The sequence below is a fragment of the Palaemon carinicauda genome, chromosome 19, assembly GCF_036898095.1.
Source record: "Palaemon carinicauda isolate YSFRI2023 chromosome 19, ASM3689809v2, whole genome shotgun sequence".
In the NCBI taxonomy this organism is placed as follows: Eukaryota; Metazoa; Arthropoda; class Malacostraca; order Decapoda; family Palaemonidae; genus Palaemon; species Palaemon carinicauda.
In genome coordinates, this window is record NC_090743.1 from 46,870,284 (window position 1) to 46,892,075 (window position 21,792).

Consider the following 21,792-nt stretch of genomic DNA (forward strand, 5'->3'; position numbering starts at 1 on the left):
AACTGTTTATAGTTCATGTAATTGGCTTGAAGTTCAAGTATCATGATTACCGATAATTCAAATATAATTTTCTGTAATTGTCATGTCTCTGAAAATGGTCTTTGCTCTGCTGTGGCTTGCATAGCTCACAAATAAACATTATCGTTGTGCTCTTATGTGGTACAGTACATAAATGTACTGTGCTGACACGCCAACCATGTTGATCATTATTTTGGTTATATTTTTTTCTTTGAGCAACAATAACTATAGTGATCTGTCTGGTTTTGATAGTCAGTTACCGAAATGGATGAAATTACACTAAATTTCAAAATAGATTTAACTTCTGGGAGAACTTTTTTTTCGACTGTAGTCATACTACATATACTGTAGTTTCTTGCTTATACAGTATAGCCATATATTGAATAATACAGCAGGATATGTTTAATTAAACCTCTAATTACCACTGTTATTAATTTTTTTACTGATATATTTTTGTGTCAACAGCCCTTACGCTTGGATGTTAAGCGTAAGTTGACCGCTAGGTCCGACCGAGTGAAGTCGGTCGACTTGCATCCCACAGAGCCATGGATGCTGGCTTCCCTTTACAATGGCAACGTTCACGTTTGGAATATTGAAAGTCAGCAACTCGTCAAAAGTTTTGAGGTAAGTTCGAAATAGAATGTATCTTGTGTCAGCCCTTTTTTATAGGTTGGAAGGAGGTTAGGTATTCTCCCCTGTTTGTGTGTGTTTTTTTGTGAACAACTTCCTGGCCACAATCTAATCCTAAAGTAATGAAACTTGTAGGGATTAACTGTTATTTAAAAAGCTAGAAATTACTAAATTTTGGAAGGTCATGGCCAAGCAAATTGTCCAATTCACGTAAGCAGCCATAAGTTTGGACATCGTTGTCACATAGACTTCAAACTTGGTTCATATTTGAGTGTATGAAAATTCACGCCAATTAATACACGTTAAGGTCAAAAGTCAGGGTCGAGAAATAAGTTGCCATGGCGGAGGTCGGCGCTTTGAGTGCCCCTCTAATTTAATTCTGCTATCCCTTCCATCCCTTAGGTCGTTGCAAAATCTGTACAGTAATGCCTCACAACACAAAATTAATTGGTTTTGTAGTGCCTTCGTTTTGTGAGTCGCTTTTTACATGTAAATAGCCTAATTTGTTCCAGACCCTACAAAAACACCACATAGGATACCACTATACATTACTCAACGAATAACTGCAATTATTTGGATCATTCAATAATAACTTGAACATTGGTTACCTATGAAATAATGTATAATTAGAGCAAACAGTAAAAATACAGTAATAAAAATGTGGAACCTTACCTTTGGAGTGAGGCGATGACTGTAAGCAAAGTAGCGGGGTGGTATAGGAGGATTACAAACTGCAGAAAAAGTTAACAAGTGGCAGAAAACGTAAACATTTAACTTTACAAAACAGATTAATAAATGACAGAAAATATAAACACTTAATTTTTAAATATTTAACTTAGCCGGTGAATATATAATAGCTGACGCTCCGGCGGCTCGACAGAAAAACACAAAAACTCGCGAGCGATCGCTATGAAGGTTGCGGGTGTGCCCACCAGCGCCAACTATCGGCCAGATACCGCATATACATGTAAACAGCTCCAATTCTTCTCTGTCGGTCTGATCGACAAGACGTACCATTACTCGCTGTTAACCTGGAGTTTTTCAACAGTCTTGGTGAAGTACTTCCTTTTGGTTTGAGCTTTCGCAGTGCAGGTGTTTTATCTTCAACTTATTAATTGTTGATTACTTTGGATTGTTTTTTGGACTTTCTTTGACTTTTCAAAATGGCCGACCCTTCCCTTAATACGGAAGTGTGTTTTAGGCTTTTAGCAATTATCTTATCACGTTATAAATTGTTGATGTTAATTATAGATTTTCCTCTATATATTTTATATCTCACCCGCCTTTATTAGGCCTCTTCGATTAGCTTTCCAGTTATAATAAACATCAAGATAAATTTTAATGATTTGTTTATATGCGGCCTTACCTATTCCTCCCCTAATCCGAGAGTAGGCGGTCCTAACTTGGAAACCGAAGTTAAACAACGTTGAGCCCTTTCAACTTTTATTTTCGTTAATAACTCTTACAGAGCAAATGATTTAAAACTTATTAAATGAATATTTTTTAGTAGATATTTTATGAAAGATTTTCTTTGAATAGTCTTCGTGCTGTTTCAAAGATGAACTAACGTTTGGTTTATTTATGCTACGCAGTTTGCGCTCTATCGTTACGATAGAGAAAGAGAGAATCACGGTTTCACTTTGCAGAAAGAGTAAATCGATTCTGACGTTTTGTTCATTCTTCTTTCATACTGAAATGTTTTAAATACTAATTTAAAGGAACTTGTTAATTTTCAATTTCTTAGTCCTTTCAGTTTTTTCCTTTGGTCAAATAACCTGTTTATTGACGAAGGGTAAGTGGGCTTTTCTCTTCTGTGTGAAATCAAGAGAGAGAGACGGAGAGGGAGAGAGGAAGAGAGAACGTTCCGATCTTTATTCTCGTCCCAAGCGAGTAACGTTGTTCTCGAGTCAGTTTTTTACTCTCGTCCCAAGTCTCTGTACGGGGAGAAAGGATAAAACTTTTTTAGTTTTTATTCTCGTCCCAAGGCACTGTACGGTGAGAGATTGAAAACGTAGTTTTTAATGAACTAGTGTTTAGTCTCCTCCCCAGTCAATGATCCTTTTAACTTTATATATTTCCGTTTTATTCGATATATATGTTTACTGTTTTTTTGCTTGTATTAATGTGCTTACATTATACGACTTATTTCGCAATTATAACCTTTTGAGGTAGGGGAGAATTGCGTGCTTCAGGTAGAAATCAGTTTTTATTCATGCCTAATGTGAAATTATTGAAAAATTCGATTTCAGTGAAGTAAGTGCAAAACAGAAAATTGTAGTGATAAAGTGATAATTGCGCAAAGTGTTATCAGTGTTGCGACAGAGGGTTCGTCTGTTCGTGCCTGTCGTTCGCCTAGTCCGAGACCTCTTGCAAGCTCCCATGCCCCAGGGAGAAGTAATGTCGTAGGACTTATGGGTTCGAGAGGCTTTAACCAACGAACAGACGTTCCCTCTATGGTTTCAGTCGTGTCTCGTCAAGACCGCCCCTACCATAAGACAAGCGAGACGGTTTTCTCCTCGTCATCCGAAGGCTTATCGCGTAAGAAACCGTGGAGCAAGGTTTCGAGACCCTTAAAGCGAAAGTCAGTCCCTTCAGGACAGGTCCAGCGTCCTGGTTGTAGCCATTGGGACAGCTCTGACCCTGTGCAATCATCGGAAGACTGCTCGACGCCATAACAGAAGCGTAACACAGGCTCCGAGAGTCTTAGTGTAGGCAAGGTTTTGCAGTCACAGACGTTACCCTCGTCTCTTACCGCACCCATTCCCGTTGATCCTAAATGGGTTGTACTGCAAGACATGCAGAATAAGCTTGCCTCTCTTATGGAGGACTATTCTGCTGAGCAGGTTCAACAAAGTCACGTCAATCACGTTTTGTAGAGCCTCACTCGATGCAGTCTCGTGTTGACTTTCAGCCGCTTGTGGACGTTCAGCCGCTGCCGCCTGCTCTTGTTGACGTTCAGGACGTTCGCCAACCAGCGAAGTTGACTTGTTTTGACGTTGAGCGTCAAGCACCGCAGTCAAGACTTTTTTTGACTGCTCAGTCTAGGCAGTCAAGGCAGTCTCGAGTTGACGTCGAGCGTCCTCTCGCACCTGTTGTTGTTGCTGGTCAGTCCTTTCAGCAGTTACATGACGTATCGTCCTTGACTGCTACTGATGCTCCTTTGCGTGTGGACTCTGCTTGTCAAGCATTGCCACCACAGCAGGTCTCTCCCTTGCTTGAGACTCGGCAATTGTCGGACTAGGTTCCTTCAGATGAGGAAGTTGCTGATCCCCCTCCTACTGATATTCCCTTGTGGACTCTGTCAGACGGAGAGGAGCCTAAAGCTGCTCAGCCCTCTATGGACTTTAAATAAATCATGCTGATTTTTAAGGATCTTTGTCCGGATCATTTTGTAACTGCTGCTCCTCGTTCGCCTAAACGTCAGAGTTTACACTAGGCCTAGCTACTTTGAAGCCGTTGTTTTCTAAGCTAGTGCTCTCTCGCTCTTCTAAGAGAGCTTTACGTTTGCTAGGCGACTGGTTGATCACCAGGAGCAGTTTGGGGGAGACAGCCTTTGCTTTCCCTCCTTTTAAACTGGCTTATAGAGCGAGCGTCTGGTATGACACGGGAGAAGTTCTCGGCTTGGGAGTTCCTGCCTCTGCCCAGATAGACTTCTCAAACCTCATAGACTCTCCCTGGCGCCTGGCCATGAGACGCTCCAAGATTTTATGGTCGGCTTCAGAGCTAGACCATCTCCTGTTAGGAGTTTTTTTCGAGCGTTTGAAGTTTTGCTGTACAATTATGTCATGCATAAACAAGGCTATCAGGGATGGCTCCAATAATCTGACAGCCACGTTCTCTGCAGGAACAAGACTATCAGGGATGGCTCCAATGATCTGGCAGCCACGTTCACTGCAGGAGTACGTAAGAGGCAAGTGCGCTCAATGTGTTCATTGTCAAGACAAACTTTACGATGAAGTCTACCAAGCTGTCTTGACAGCATTAATGGAAGGCGACTGGATGGTCTCTCTAGACCTTCAGGATGCATACTTCCACATTCCTATACACCCCGATTCCCAACCGTTTCTGAGGTTTGTTTACAGGAATGTGGTGTACCAGTTTCGAGCCCTGTGCTTTGGCCTCAGTCCTGCTCCTCTCGTGTTTACGAGGCTCATGAGGAATGTGGCAAAATTCCTCCATCTATCGGGAATCCGAGCCTCCCTGTACTTGGACGACTGGCTTCTCAGAGCATCGTCCAGTCATCGCTGTCTGCAGGATCTACATTGGACGTTGGGTCTGGCCAAGGAGTTGGGACTTTTGGTCAACCTAGAAAAGTCCCAACTGATCCCATCTCAGACTATTCTATATTTGGGGATGCAGATTCGCAGTCCAGTTTTTCGGGCTTTTCCGTCTGCCACCCGAATAGAACAAGCCCTGCTCAAAGTCCAACTAATGCTGAAAAGAGAACGTTGTTCAGTCAGGAGTTGGATGAGTCTCGTAGGGACTCTCTCATCCCTGGAGCAGTTTGTCTCGCTAGGGAGACTACACCTTCGGCCTCTCCAGTTCCATCTAGCCTCTCACTGGAACAAGGACAAGACGCTAGAGACGGTATCAATCCCAGTCTCTGAACCAGTAAAGGCATGCCTGAAATGGTGGGACAGCAATATCAGTCTGAGAGAGGGACTATCCCTAGCAGTCAAGAACCCAAACCACGTGTTGTTCTCAGACGCGTCGGATTTGGGTTGGGGTGTGACCCTGGACGGTCGGGAATGCTAGTCTGTGGACCTCAAGTCAGAAGAGCATGCACATCAACGGCAAGGAGCTATTAGCAGTCCACTTGGCCTTGATGAAATTCGAAAGCTTTCTTCGAAACAAAGTGGTAGAGGTCAACTCAGACAACACCACAGCTTTGGCGTACATCTCCAAGCAAGGAGGCACACACTCCCTCACGCTGTACGAGATCGCAAGGGACCTTCTCATATGGTCAAGAAATCGAGGCATCTCCCTGTTGACGAGATTCATCCAGGGGGACTTGAACGTCTTGGCAGACTGTCTCAGTCGGAGGGGTCAGGTGATACCCACAGAATGGACCCTCCACAAGGACGTGTGCAAGAGTCTTTGGGCGACTTGGGGTCAACCCACCATAGACCTCTTTGCCACCTCGTTGACCAAAAGGTTACCAATCTATTGCTCACCAGTCCCAGATCCAGAAGCAATCCACATAGACGCGTTTCTACTGGATTGGTCTCATCTGGACTTATATGCATTCCCACCATTCAAGATAGTCAACAAGGTACTGCAGAAGTTCGCCTCTCACGAAGAGACAAGGTTGACGTTGGTTGCTCCCCTCTGGCCCGCGAGAGTGGTTGACCGAGGTACTTCAATGGCTGGTAGACATTCCAAGAAGTCTTCCTCTAAGGGTAGATCTCTTACGTCAGCCCCACGTAAAGAATGTTCATCAAAGCCTCCCCGCGCTTCGTCTGACTGCCTTCAGACTATCGAGAGACTCTCAAGAGCTCGAGGCTTTTCGAAGGAGGCAGCCAGTGCGATTGCGAGAGCTAGGAGAGCTTCTACCATCAGCGTATACCAGTCGAAGTGGGAAGTCTATCGAGACTGGTGCAAGTCAGCATCTGTGTCCTCTTCCAGTACCTCTGTAGCCCAAATCGCAGATTTTCTTTTACATCTGAGAAATGTTCGCTCCCTCTCAGCTCCCACGATTAAGGGCTACAGGAGCATGTTGGCTTCGGTCTTTCGTCATAGAGGCTTAGATCTTTCCAACAATAAAGATCTCCAAGATCTCCTTAAGTCTTTCGAGACCTCTAAGGAACGTCGTTTGGCAACTCCTGGATGGAACTTAGACGTGGTCCTAAGGTTCCTCATGTCAGACAGGTTTGAGCCATTACATTCAGCCTCCCTGAAGGATCTCACCCTCAAGACGCTTTTCCTAGTGTGCTTGGCTTCAGCTAAAAGGGTCAGTGAAATTCATGCCTTCAGTAAGAACATCGGCTTTTCTACAGAAAAAGCCACATGTTCACTTCAACTTGGTTTCCTGGCCAAAAATGAACTGCCTTCTTGTCCTTGGCCTAAGTCCTTTGATATATCTTGCCTGTCAGAGATCGTAGGCAACGAACTTGAAAGAGTGCTGTATCCAGTTAGAGCTCTTAAGTTCTACTTAGCTCGTACTAAGTCCTTACGAGGTGGATCTGAGGCATTATGGTGCTCAGTTAAGAAACCATCATTGCCTATGTCAAAGAATGCTTTGTCATATTTTATCAGATTTTTAATACGAGAAGCTCATTCTCACTTGAATGAAAAAGACCGATGCTTGCTTAAGGTTAAGACGCACGAAGTAAGAGCTATAGCAACTTCCGTGGCCTTTAAGCAAAATAGATCTCTGCAAAGTATTATGGACGCGACCTTTTGGAGAAGCAAGTCGGTATTCGCGTCATTTTACTTAAAAGATGTCCAGACACTTTACGAGGACTGCTACACACTGGGTCCATTCGTTGCAGCGAGTGCAGTAGTGGGTGAGGGTTCTACCACTACATTACCTTAATTCCAATATCCTTTTAATCTGTCTCTTGAAATGTTTTTAATCTTGTTTTTGGGTTGTACGGAAGGCTAAGAAGCCTTTCGCATCCTGGTTGATTTGGCGGGTGGTCAAATGTCATTTCTTGAGAGCGCCCAGATTAGGGGTTTGATGAGGTCCTGTTGTATGGGTTGCAGCCCTTGATACTTCAGCTCCTGGGAGTCTTTCAGCATCCTAAGAGGATCGCTGGGCTTCGTGAGGAAGACAGACTAACAAGGCAGAGTAATCGTCTAAGTCAACTTCCTTACCAGGTACCTATATATATTTGGGTTTTGTTATGATATAACTGTCAAAAACTCTAAGCATATACGCTGTAAACTTAATTATTTCTGGTCTCTACCCACCACCATGGGTGTGAATCAGCTATTATATATTCACCGGCTAAGTTAAATATTTAAAAATGATATTTTAATTATAAAATAAATTTTTGAATATACTTACCCGGTGAATATATAAATTAAAGGCCCCCCCTTCCTCCCCGATAGAGACCCAGCGGGATGAGAAGAATTGGAGCTGTTTACATGTATATGCGGTATCTGGCCGATAGTTGGCGCTGGTGGGCACACCCGCAACCTTCATAGCGATCGCTCGCGAGTTTTTGTGTTTTTCTGTCGAGCCGCCGGAGCGTCAGCTATTATATATTCACCGGGTAAGTATATTCAAAAATTTATTTTATAATTAAAATATCATTTTAGGAAACATTAATAAATGGCAGGAAATATTATCACATTACGATAAACTTTTTTTTTTCGTCGTCTTCAGCACTGGCACTTTTTAAAATCAAACTCGGACATGGTCGGGGTCTCATAATGAAAAAAAGGCACAAAACATTTTTCATGATGCAAGTCGTAAAATTCTTTGTATCTCGTTTCTCAGAGGGAAATTTTCATAAGCAGATTGATTGTTTCGTGTGAGAGATATGACTATATGTGGCATAAACGAGGGAGTTGCATTTTCAAAATGCCCCTCAGGCCACCAAATTGGGGTCAGATAATAAAAGTAGTTAAGTGTATATTTAGAGTTACCACAAACTCACCAGGGTAAGGGGACTGGGGGAAGTCTTTTATTTTTTTTTTATTATTATTATTATTAACTCAGCCCCAACACCCAGATCTCTAGCGGTGCCTGTTAGTGATATTTTACTTTTTACTCTAAGTACTTAGTATTCATGCAGTGTTACTCATTCTGCTGTCATTTCAAACCAAATATTGTGGTGCATTAAAAAAAAGACACAGAAAATTTGTCTTAGATTTGCCAAAAATGTCTTATCATTGTGCCATAAGTCATTGGTTTGGAATTTGATTATTGAATAAGGATTGATCCAAAGGAGTAAGTAGGAGCTAGGTTACTAGCATTTAGTTATGCAATTACAGTAATATTACAGACATGTATGTACAATACTGTAGTGAATATCGAAGCTTAATTGGCTATAGTGACAAGAATGTGATATGCTTTACATTAATTTAGTTCATGTACTGTATACAAAAAACTGTACTGCACAAGACATTGCACCAAGGGTTTCATATTACGGTAATTCTGATATCAACTGTATCATCAAGTGTAAGGAAAAATCAATCCAGTAGTATTTACTTGCTTTTATGTAAAATGACAAAGTAAGTATGGTAGCCTCTCAACTTAAACAGCAACTTAAAGAATCTGGCCTTTTTATAATCATCAAAATATGTCAAAAGAAGAAAATTATCAAATAAGGAAGACCTTTTAGTAAAGCCTATATAGCACTTAAAAGTCTCATAACTACAGAAGAAAGGGGGTACCCATGTTTATATATCACTCAAAACTGGGCAATCTGTCTTGTCTATATCAAGTTATTAAAGTTCTCGCATCTAAATTATTCAAGGTATGCGACTTACCTGTGAGGGCGTCCAAGTTTGTGGCCAGGAAAAACTGGGTCATAACTGGCTCGGATGACATGCAGGTTCGTGTCTTCAATTACAATACACTGGAGAGAGTCCATCAGTTTGAAGCCCACTCTGATTACGTGAGATGCATAGCTGTCCATCCAACACAACCGTTCATCCTAACTTGCAGTGGTATGTATTATTTAATTTGGATTTCTAAAACTATGCCTAACTGATTGACTCTAACCTTCCTATAATATATCACGCAGCACTTTGATTACTTGGTAAGGTTTTTTAAGTAAACTTTTTTTTTTTTTTTTTCTCACCAAGAATTCATACAGTCCTACTCAACTCGATAACTAGCAGGAAATTAACACACTATGTAGACCATTTACTGTATGATAGATAAAGCCCGTTTTCTCATAATTTTTTTTACACTAAGTTTTCCCATTGTGTAATTACAAAAATTAGTTAACTACCATCTTTTACAAATATTTTTAAGCTTTTATCAGGTCTAGATCTTCCTCTATACCCTTCTTGATTCTTGCATATCCCTAATGCCTTTTATCCATTCACTTCAACACTTGTTAACTGTCGCTTTTTCATTTTTTAGTTTTCCCAATTTGGAGTGGCTGTCTTAATCAGTTGCCAAAAATGTATGATACAAATGATTAAGAAAAAAAATTGCATAATATTTTATGTTGATTCATTGCCGATATGAGGTGTCTTACATAATAGATCGTTGCAAAATTTAATACATTGGTTACTCAATGCTCATAATTTTAAATATTTAACTTAGCCGGTGAATATATAATAGCTGAGCCTCCGGCGGCTCGACAGAAAAACACACAAAAACTCGCGAGCGATCGCTATGAAGGTTGCGGGTGTGCCCACTAGCGCCAACTATCGGCCAGATACCGCATATACATGTAAACAGACCCAATTTTTCTCTGTCGGCCTTAACGACAAGACGTATCAATACTCGCTGTATAACCTGGAGTTTTCTCAACATATTTGGTGAAGTACTTCCTTTTGGTTTGAGCTTTCGCAGTGCAGGTGTTTTATCTTCAACTTAAATCTTGAACTCGTTTTTGGATAGATTTAATTTTTGATGACTTTGGATTGTTTTTTGGACTTTCTTTGACTTTTAAATGGCCGACCCTTCCCTTAGTACGGAAGTGTGTTTTAGGCTTTTAGCAATTATCTTATCACGTTATAAATTGTTGTTGTTAACTATATATTTTATATCTCAACCGCCTTTATTAGGCCTCTTCGATTAGCTTTCCATTTATAATAAACATCAAGATAAATTTTAAAGATTTGTTTATATGCGACCTTTCCTATTCCTCCTCTAATCCGAGAGTAGGCGGTCCTAACTTGGAAACCGAAGTTAAACAACGTTGAGCCCTTTCAATCGTAAATAACTTTTACAGAGCAAATGATTTAAAACTTATTAAATAAATATTTTTTAGTAAATATTTTATGAAAGATTTTCTTTGAATAGTCTTCGTACTGTTTCAAAGATGAACTAACGTTTAGTTTATTCATGCTACGCAGTTTGCGCTCTATCGTTACGATAGAGAGAGAGAGAATCACGGTTTCACTTTGCAGAAAGAGTAAATCGATTCTGACGTTTTGTTCATTCTTCTTTCAAACTTAAATGTTTTAAATACTATTTTAAAGGAACTTGTTAATTGAAAAACCTTTCAGTTTTTTCCTTTGGTCAAATAACCTGTTTATTGACGAAAGGTAAGTGGGCTCTTCTCTTCGGTGTGAAATCAAGAGAGAGAGAGAGAGAGAGAGACGGAGAGAGAGAGAGAGGAAGAGAGAACGTTCCGATCTTTATTCTCGTCCCAAGCGAGTAACGTTGTTCTCGAGTCAGTTTTTTTACTCTCGTCCCTAGTCTCTGTACGGGGAGAAAGGATAAAACGTTTTTAGTTTTTATTCTCGTCCCAAGGCACTGTGCGGTGAAAGATTGAAAACGTAGTTTTGAATGAACTAGTGTTTAGTCTCCTTCCCAGCCACTGATCTTTTTATCTTAATATATGTTTACTGTTTTTTGCTTGTATTAATGTGCTTACATTATACGACTGATTTCGCAATTATAACCTTTTGATGAGGGTAGAATTGCGTGCTTTAGGTAGAAATCAGTTTTATTCATACCTAATGTGAATTGTTGTAAAATTCGATTTCAGTGAAGTAAGTGCAAAACAGAAAATCGTAGTGATAAAGTGATAATTGCGCAAAGTGTTATCAGTGTTGCGACCGAGGGTTCGTCTGTTCGTGCCTGTCGTTCACCTAGTCCGAGACCTCTTGCAAGCTCCCAAGCCCAGGGGAGAAGTAATGTCGTACGACTTATGGGTTCGAGAGGACTTGATCAGCGAACAGACGTTCCCTCTATGGTTTCAGGCGTGTCTCATCAACACCGCCCCTACCATAAGACGAGCGAGACGATTTTCTCCTCGTCATCCGAAGGCTTTTCGCATAAGAAACCGTGGAACAAGGTTTCGAGGCCCTTTAAGCGAAAGTCAGTCCTTTCAGGACAGGTCCAGCGTCCTGGTTGTAACCATTAGGACAGCTCTGACCCTATGCAGTCATCGGAAGACTGCTCGCCGCCTAAACAAAAGCGTAACACAGGCTCCGAGAGTCTTTTTGTAGGCAAGGTTTTGCAGTCACAGACGTTACCCTCGTCTCTTACCGCAACCATTCCTGTTGATCCTAAATGGGTTGTACGGCAAGACATGCAGAATAAGCTTGCCTCTCTTATGGAGGACTATTCTGTTGAGCAGGTTCACGATGATCCTCGCCGCTTAGCTGATCGAGATCTTGGCCGTCAGCCGCCCAAACGAGCCTTTGCTCGTCCTGTTGACATTGACGTTACAAAGTCACGTCAATCGTGTTTTGTAGAGCCTCACTCGATGCAGTCCCGTGTTGACTCTCAGCCGCTTGTGGACGTTCAGCCGCTGCCGCTTGCTCTTGTTGACGTTAAGGACGTTCACCAATCAGCAGAGTTGACTTGTTTTGACGTTGAGCGTCAAGCACCGCAGTCAAGAGTTGTTTTGACTGCTCAGTCTAAGCAGTCAAGGCAGTCTCGAGTTGACGTCGAACGTCCTCCCGCACCTGTTGTTGTTACTGGTCAGTCCTTTAAGCAGTTACATGACATAGCGTCCTTGACTGCTACTGATTGCTCCTTTGCGTGTGGACTCTGCTTGTCAAGCATTGCCACCACGGCAGGTCTCTCCCTTGCTTGAGACTCGGCTATTGTCGGACAAGGTTCCTTCAGATGAGGAAGTTGCTGATCCCCCTCCTACTGATATTCCCTTGAGGACTCTGTCAGACGGAGAGGAGCCTAAAGCTGCTCAGCCCTCTATGGACTTTAAATAAATCATGCTGATTTTTAAGGATCTTTGTCCGGATCTTTTTGTAACTGCTGCTCCTCGTTCGCCTAAACGTCAGAGTTTACACTAGGCCTAGCTACTTCGAAGCCGTTGTTTTATAAGCTAGTGCTCTCTCGCTCTTCTAAGAGAGCTTTACGTTTGCTAGGCGACTGGTTAATCACCAGGAGGAGTTTGTGGGAGACAGCCTTTGCTTTCCCTACTTTTAAGCTGGCTTATAGAGCGAGAGTCTGATATGACACGGGAGAAGTTCTCGGCTTGGGAGTTCCTGCCTCTGCCCAGATAGACTTCTCAAACCTCATAGACTCTCCCTGGCGCCTGGCCATGAGACGCTCCAAGATTTTATGGTCGACTTCAGAGCTAGACCATCTCCTGTTAGGAATTTTTTCGAGCGTTTGAAGTTTTGCTGTACAATTATGTCATGCATAAACAAGGCTTTCAGGGATGGCTCCAATGATCTGACAGCCACGTTCTCTGCAGGAACAAGTCCCTCAGGGATGGCTCTAATGATCTGGCAGCCATGTTCACTGCAGGAGTACGTAAGAGGCAAGTGCGCTCAATGTATTCATTGTCAAGACAAACTTCACGATGAAGTCTACCAGGCTGTCTTGACAGCATTAATGGAAGGCGACTGGATGGTCTCTCTCGACCTTCAGGAGGCATACTTCCACATTCCTATACACCCGGATTCCCAACCGTTTCTGAGGTTTGTTTACAGGAATGTGGGGTACCAGTTTCGAGCCCTGTGCTTTGGCCTCAGTCCTGCTCCTCTCGTGTTTACGAGGCTCATGAGGAATGTGGCAAAATCCCTCCGTCTATCGGGGATCCGAGCCTCCCTGTACTTGGACGACTGGCTTCTCAGAGCATCGTCCAGTCTTCGCTGTCTGCAGGATCTACATTGGACGTTGAGTCTGGCCAGGGAGTTGGGACTTTTGGTCAACCTAAAAGTCCCAACTGATCCCATCCCAGATTATTCTATATTTGGGGATGGAGATTCGCAGTCCAGGTTTTTTCGGGCTTTTCCGTCTGCCACCCGAATAGAACAAGCCCTGCTCGAAGTCTAACTAATGCTGAAAAGAGAACGTTTGTTCAGTCAGGAGTTGGAACAGTCTCGTAGGGACTCTCTCATCCCTGGAGCAGTTTGTCTCACTAGGGAGACTACACCTTCGGCCTCTCCGGTTCCATCTAGCCTCTCCGGTTCCATCTAGCCTCTCACTGGAACTAGGACAAGACGTTAGAGACGGTATCATTCCCAGTCTCCGAACCAGTAAAGGCATGCCTTAAATGGTGGGACAGCAATATCAGTCTGAGAGAGGGACTATCCCTAGCAGTCAAGAACCCAAACCACGTGTTGTTCTCAGACGCGTCGGATTTGGGTTGGGGTGCGACCCTGGACGGTCGGGAATGCTCGGGTCTAAGGACCTCAAGTCAGAAGAGCATGCACATCAACGGCAAGGAGCTATTAGCAGTCCACTTGGCCTTGATGATATTCGAAAGCTTCTTCGAAACTAAGTGGTAGAGGTCAACTCAGATAACACCACAGCTTTGGCGTACATCTCCAAGCAAGGAGGCACACACTCCTTCACGCTGCTCGAGATCGCAAGGGACCTTCTCTTATGGTCAAGAAATCGAGGCATCTCCCTGTTGACGAGATTCATCCAGGGGGACTTGAACGTCTTGGCAGACTGTCTCAGTCGGAGGGGTCAGGTGATACCCACAGAATGGACCCTCCACAAGGACGTGGGCAAGAGTCTTTGGGCTACTTGGGGTCAACCCACCATAGACCTCTTTGCCTCCTCGTTGACCAAAAGGTTACCAATCTATTGCTCTCCAGTCCTCGATACAGAAGCAATCCACATAGACGCGTTTCTACTGGATTGGTCTCTTCTGGACTTATATGCATTCCCACCATTCAAGATAGTCAACAAGGTACTGCAGAAGTTCGCCTCTCACGAAGGGACAAGGTTGACGTTGGTTGCTACCCTCTGGCCCGCGAGAGAATGGTTCACCGAGGTACTTCAATGGCTGGTAGACTTTCCAAGAAGTCTTCCTCTAAGGGTAGATCTGTTACGTCAGCCCCACGTAAAGAATGTCCATCAAAGCCTCCCCGCTCTTCGTCTGACTTCCTTCAGACTATTGAAAGGCTCTCAAGAGCTCGAGGCTTTTCGAAGGAGGCAGCCAGTGCGATTGCAAGAGTGAGGAGAGCTTCTACCATTGGAGTATACCAGTCGAAGTGGGAAGTCTTTCGAGACTGGTGCAAGTCAGCATCTGTGTCCTCGTCCAGTACCTCTGTAGCCCAAATCGCAGATTTTCTTTTACATCTGAGAAAGGTTCGCTCCCTTCCAGCTCCCACGATTAAGGGCTACAGGAGCATGTTGGCTTCGGTCTTTCGACATAGAGGCTTAGATCTTTCCAACAATAAAGATCTCCAAGATCTCCTTAAGTCTTTCGAGACCTCTAAGGAACGTCGTTTGGCAACTCCTGGATGGAACTTAGACGTGGTCCTAAGGTTCCTCATGTCAGACAGGTTTGAGCCATTACATTCAGCCTCCCTGAAGGATCTCACCCTCAAGACACTTTTCCTAGTGTGCTTGGCTTCGGCTTAAAGGGTCAGTGAACTTCATGCCTTCAGTAAGAACATCGGCTTTTCTACAGAAAAAGCCACTTGTTCACTTCAACTTGGTTTCCTGGCCAAAAATGAACTGCCTTCTTGTCCTTGGCCTAAATCTTTTGATATTCCTTGCCTATCAGAGATCGTAGGCAACGAACTGGAAAGAGTATTATGTCCTGTTAGAGCTCTCAAGTTCTATTTAGCTCGTACTAAGTCATTACGAGGTAAATCTGAGGCATTATGGTGCTCAGTTAAGAAACCATCATTGCCTATGTCAAAGAATGCTATGTCATATTTTATCAGATTTTTAATACGAGAAGCTCATTCTCACTTGAATGAGAAAGACCGATGTTTGCTTAAGGTTAAGACGCACGAAGTTAGAGCTATAGCAACCTCCGTGGCCTTCAAGCAAAATAAATCTCTGCAAAGTATTATGGACGCGACTTTTTGGAGAAACAAGTCAGTGTTCGCGTCATTTTACTTAAAAGATGTCCAGACTCTTTACGAGGACTGCTACACACTGGGTCCATTCGTTGCAGCGAGTGCAGTAGTGGGTGAGGGTTCTACCACTACATTACCCTAATTCCAATATCCTTTCTGGGCTCGAAGCTGTGCCGCCCAGTGAATAGGCTCCATTTGGCACTTATTCTTAGGTAATTTACTGCTAAATATACCAGAGAAAAAATGTAAAGGAGTGCTAGGTTAACTAGCTCGCTCACCTATTGGTGTCGGTATAAAATTGGGCGTATAATCCAGAGGTCCCGCACTATTTAGATTCATCCACGACAAAGACCCCAATAGAGGAGAGCCGTTCAACCTCACTCGGCACCACCAACTCTGCATCCGCTCAGAACCCAACTCCTTTTAGCACGCCTGTGTTGTAACCCGCTTTTTTGTTGTGCTCTCGTATTTCGCTATTTTCCATTGGATTATGGCTTCTTCATCGGTTTCCCAGGAGACACCGTCTAAGTTAAGTACCAAGCTATGTTTTGCTGTGTTTTGAGCAATCTAGATCGTTTAATATTTAAATTATAGGGGTTTATTCTCTTCGTTCATATCGATCTTGCTTGATTCCGCTTACAGTTGGTACTCCTGTTTTGAGAGCTTTTAGTTTCACTCGCGGTGTTACTATGTGTATTATTTTTATTATTAATTAAATGTTATTTGTTATTGTGGATATTCATTATTTAGCGTTTAGAACCCTCGTGGTTCATTTTTAGGGCCGATATCAGTTACGTATCGTTATGGCTTGCCGACCTTCGTTACTAGGCGGCAATTTTATTTTATAAGTCATCAGGTGTGTCCTTTGTGATTTATTTATTATGTTGCATGCCTTGCCCTAAATTTTTTATGTGTATATTTATATAAGTGTTCAACGCTATTACTATTATAATGAATATTTGTGCTATTACTCCGTTTGATCTGTCTGGTTGGGGATCGTCAGTTGGTAGCCCTGCTGCTCCGTATCACGTGATCCTCCCCCAAGCTCCCCCTCTCGCTAGGTGGGCGGCTAGGCTTCTCTCCCCCCTCCCCTAGGGGACCGTTGCCTTCCCTCCTTTTAGAGGGGGTAGTTCAGTGTGTATGGACTTTGTCCTCCGGGTGTCCCGGCGGGTTCGTCTCTGTCTAGACGGGTTGGCCACCGGTCAACAGAGTTGGATCCCGGTGCACCCTATTTTATATTCACTTATCACACTTTTATTATGTTATACGAAACCCTCCGGGTTCGGTTGGCGGTTCTTATCTACAGTTCCGCCCCCCTATTAATTTATAAGAGTTCCTATGATTATATATGATTATATATGACAGATTACTATCTCGGAGTTCCTATATGAATTGGTTTATGGATATACTTTTATTTCCCGGCCCGGGGCTTAACCTCGCTCCGGGAAATCAGACACTATGTGTCTTAATCCTTTGTTGCATCCTTTTTATGCTCCCGGCTCGACCGGAATGGATAGCTATACTCTAGTCTTAAGTTAGACTTATGTTTAGGCCCGGGTCCTCCGGACCCGCCCCTACTTAAGAGTATTACAGTTAAGCTCTAGTCTTAAGTTAGACTTATGTTAGGCCCGGGTCCTCCGGACCCGCCCCTACTTAAGAGAATTACAGTTTCTCATATACTATTCTTTTTATAGATGGTGCATTGTCAGACGACGGCCTGTGCGGCTGTTCTGCATCAGCCTTGTGGGCATACCGTATGTCGGTCTCACGCCCTCTGCGGGGTTCAGCTGGAGGACATCGTGGTCTGGCACCCTGATAACTGCATGGTCTGTTTTGACCTCATCACCACCCTTGGATCTGACTCGGTGAGTCCTGTTGGCTATGTTGCCTTCTTATTTATTTTACCTTTTTTGGTATACATACACTATTTAGTAAGATTTCTATGGTCTTGAAGGACCACTGGGAGTCTTCCTGTTTATAACTCCCGCTATTATTTCAGGCATCCCCGGAGCAAAAGTCTGCGGCTCGGGCCACACTGAAAGTGTGGGTTGGTGGTTTTGCCCGAAACGTGAAATCCAAGCAGCCTTACGTCCTATCCGAAGACTATTGTGCCATGGTCTTTCCTAACGCCAAGTCTTCAGCCGCTGTGGCTAGGCATGTTGCAGCTCCCATCATTGCCCACATTGATGCCACCATAGCGGGGTTTATTGATCAAGATCAAGATCCGTCGGATGCCCCTGGAAATCTGGAAGACAATGTTGCTTCCATGAACCTGGACGTCGAACCCATGTTATTGGATGATCCGGACGCAGGTAGGGTGGTAAGTGAGCCAGGTGTTACCGGCGCTGAGATTCCTATCCTCAGCCCCGCTCTTTCTTCTTCTTCTGATCGCTCTTCCTTTCATGGTTTTTCTGGGGACCGTGATTCGTCTCAACGATCGCACCCGGTTCCCCCCAAGGATAAGTCTACATCTAGAACCTTACCTAAAGCTCGTAAGCCTCACAAGGCTTCCCATAGTTCTAAGCAGAATACAAACCCGTCATCTAAGGCTTCCGGCTCCTCCTCTAAGTCTCACGACCCGGGAGTACAATCCGCCACTCCTGCTCCTAGCCCGGGCCTTTCCGAATCAGCCATGCTTCGCATTGTGTCGGAGATGCAAGCTAAGTTGGTGTCGGAAATGCAGGCCAAGATGGACACGATGTTCTCTAACATCGGTCAGAGACTTGGGGCATCAGAGCAAGGTGCTCCGGAGCGAGTCCAAAGCTCTCTCATCCCGGATGCCTCTAAGCTTCCGCCGTTTTCCAAGAATAATCCTTGGCGCATGGCTCTTCATTCTCCGTTCTCAGACGGAATGTTAACTTTGGAAGGTCTTGGCACTCGTCCTCTAGAGGACTTTGAATTCTTTCCTCCTGGTCTGGCATTTCCATTTCATGGTTATGCCAGGCTTACCGAGGAAGCTCTGGTTCGGCTAGATAAGGTCCCCAGAGAGACCGTCATCTTCCCAAAAGAACAAGCCCAATCTGTTTGGGCTAGGTTCCTGAACGACATTGGTTGCACCAACACCATGTTGACGCCGTATAAGAGTTCCTTCACAATGTTTTTAATGGACAAAAACACCGTGACTCCATGCGTCAATAAGGTAGCAGAGCTTGCTTTCCAATATGCTCTGGAGGAGAAGCTCTTGCCTCCCATCCGAGAGGTGGATCCGATCTCCCTCCTCCTTCCTTCTGGCATTGAGTGTTGGGACAATGTCCATACCACTTTTACCTCTGGCAAGCTATCAGCGGACTGTGCCTCAGTTATGTTTAGTGAGCGGCTTCCCCGTCTCCCGGAATCCCTCATTAAACAGGAGTATGATTCCCGCCTACGTGTTGGCCGAACTCTGAACTTGGCCACATCCACGGAGTCGATAGCCTTGACTTATGATACTGAGAGTATCTTTAAGTCTCTCAATAAGGCTACGTTGCAATCATTGTATTATGATCTTTATGACTTCGCTATTGCTAAACGTAGGTGTCGCAAACACGTCCTGGCTGAGGCGACTATTAGGCACGAGCCTAATAAGCTTATCCGGTCCTCCTGCTGGGGTTCAAATCTCTTCCCTGAGGATCTTGTGGAGGAAGTCTTGGCAGAGGCCACTAGAGTCAATCAGAGCCTTAAAGCCCGTTGGGGTTTGACTCCTAAACGGAAATATGACCCCGCAAATTACCAAGCCCGGGGTAGGAAGAAGCTCCGCCCGTATACCTCCACCCAGTTCAGGCAACAGCAGAGTAGTTCGTCCAATTTCCGACTGCCTCTTCCTCCATCTCCCGTTGCTCCTGCGCAGCCTTCCACCTCTCAGGCTCCTTCGGACGACTATGTCACCGTTCTGCTCCCTAAGAGCCAGCTTTCCGGTGCCTCCACCACCTCTCCTGCCTTTAACCAGTCTTATGAGGCTCATAGCTCTTCCCAGAGTTATAGCAGAGGTAGAGGCTACCACCGTGGTTCAAACCAGAACAGAGGTAGAGGAAGAGGCTTTCGCAAGGGAAAGAACTTCCGAGGCGGACGTGGAGGCAACTCCTCAAGCCAATACTGAGGTGCAGCAGGTAGGGGGGAGGCTTTATGCCTTCCGCAACAAATGGAGGTTCAGTCCCTGGGCTTTCAGTATCATCTCCAAGGGACTGGGGTGGAGTTGGATTCAAGGGCCTCCTCCTCCGAACAAATTTCATCAACATTCCACTCCGGACCTAGTCGAATTTGTCCAGGATCTGTTACAAAAGAACGCCATACAAGAAACGAAACACCTGAAGTTTCAGGGTCGGCTGTTCAGTGTCCCGAAGAAGGATTCAGACAAGAGAAGAGTGATTCTAGACCTATCCCTTCTCAACTTGTCCATTCAATGCGACAAGTTTCGAATGCTTACCGTCTCGCAGGTGCGGACCTTACTTCCCCGTGGGGCCGTCACCACCTCTATCGATCTTACAGACGCCTATTATCACGTCCCGATAGCGAGACACTTCCGTCCGTATCTAGGCTTCCGCCTAGGGGACAAAAATTACTCCTTCAAAGTGATGCCTTTCGGGCTCAACATCGCCCCAAGGATCTTCACAAAGTTAGCAGAAGTCGCTGTTCAGGAACTCAGAAATCAAGGGATTCAAGTAGTAGCCTATCTGGACGACTGGCTCATTTGGTCAGACACCTCCCAAAATTGCCTAAAAGCCACTCACAGAGTCATCCAATATCTTCAATCTCTAGGCTTCCAGATCAACTTCAAGAAGTCCCGTCTTCTTTTGAAATCAAAGTTCCAATGGCTCGGCCTGCAATGGGATCTTATATCTCATACTCTGTGTCTTCCCAAACCCAAGAGGTTAGAGATTGCAAGGAACACCAAACGCTTTCTCAAAGACAAAGTAAGTTCCAGACGTCTCCAAGAGAGGATTCTAGGGTCCCTTCAATTTGCCTCAGTGACGGATCTACTTCTGAAGGCAAAATTGAAAGATATCAATCGTGTCTGGCGTTCGAGGGCGAACCGGAAGCTCCGGGACAGGAAAGTCCGCCTTCCTCCCATTCTACGGGAAAGACTTCTTCCTTGGACAAGAGCCAACAATCTGTCAAAGTCAGTTCCCCTTCGATTCCCGCCTCCGAAGTTAATCATTCACACGGACGCATCCATATCAGGTTGGGGCGGCTGTTCTCAGCTCAGGAAAGTTCAAGGTCTTTGGTCTCCCTTATTCCGCCAATTTCACATCAATGTGCTGGAGGCCATGGCAGTTCTTCTAACCCTGAAACGTCTCGCTCTATCCAAGAGACAACACCTTCGTCTGGTCCTCGACAGCGAAGTGGTGGTCCGCTGCCTCAACAGAGGCGGGTCAAAATCAGGGCCCCTGAACCATGTTCTAGTAGCCATATTCTCCCTAGCAGCCTCGAACCGTTGGCATCTTTCAGCTGTCCACCTGGCGGGAGTCCGGAACGTAGTGGCAGACGCCTTGTCCCGGACCTCCCCTCTAGAATCGGAATGGTCACTCGATCTAAAGTCATTCCGGTGGATTCTCTCTCGGGTTCCCGGTCTCCAAGTGGACCTCTTCGCCACGGAGTCCAACCACAAATTGAGAGTATATGTGGCTCCCAATCTAGACCCTCAGGCTTACGCCACAGACGCCATGTCACAGAATTGGGACATTTGGGAAAGGATTTATCTCTTTCCCCCGGTGAATCTTTTACTGAAAGTCCTAGACAAACTGAGATCCTTCAAGGGACAAGTAGCCTTGGTCGCACCCAACTGGCCCAAGAGCAACTGGTATCCTCTCCTGCGAGAGTTGAGACTATATCCTCACCCGATACCCAATCCGGTTCTGTCTCAGATAGTACAAACACGCGTTGTGTACGCTTTCTCAAACATTCAGAGCGCCCTAACTTTATGGACTTCATGAAGTTTGCGGCCATGCATGGTGCCAATATCGATCCTCAAAACACCTTGTTTCTAGAATCAGATAAACGGGATTCCACCATCCGCCAATATGATTCTGCAGTTAAAAAGTTGGCAAAATTTTTTATGGACTCAGACGTGCACTGTATGAACCTGAACCTTACAGTCACTTTCTTTAGAACTTTATTAGAATCAGGTCTGGCAGCCAATACTATCACCACTTAAATCTGCTTTGAAAAAGATTTTCCTAGTGGGTTTTAACATAGACTTAAATGACTCTTTGTTAGCTTCAATTCCGAAAGCCTGTGCCAGACTGAAACCGGTTACTCGTCCTACCCCGGTGATCTGGTTCCTTAATGATGTAC

General features: G+C 44.5%; 1 protein-coding gene across 2 annotated transcripts in view; it reads left to right on the top strand.

Annotated features, from left to right (window-relative positions):
* beta'COP (coatomer subunit beta') overlaps nt 1-21,792 on the top strand; it is an 81,231-nt gene that overhangs the window by 3,483 nt on the left and 55,956 nt on the right. For both annotated transcript variants that reach the window (XM_068393547.1, XM_068393548.1), the window contains exons 2-3: nt 484-642; nt 9,075-9,267. In XM_068393547.1, coding sequence (XP_068249648.1) covers nt 484-642; nt 9,075-9,267 — 352 coding nt within the window. The remainder of the gene's footprint in view (nt 1-483; nt 643-9,074; nt 9,268-21,792) is intronic.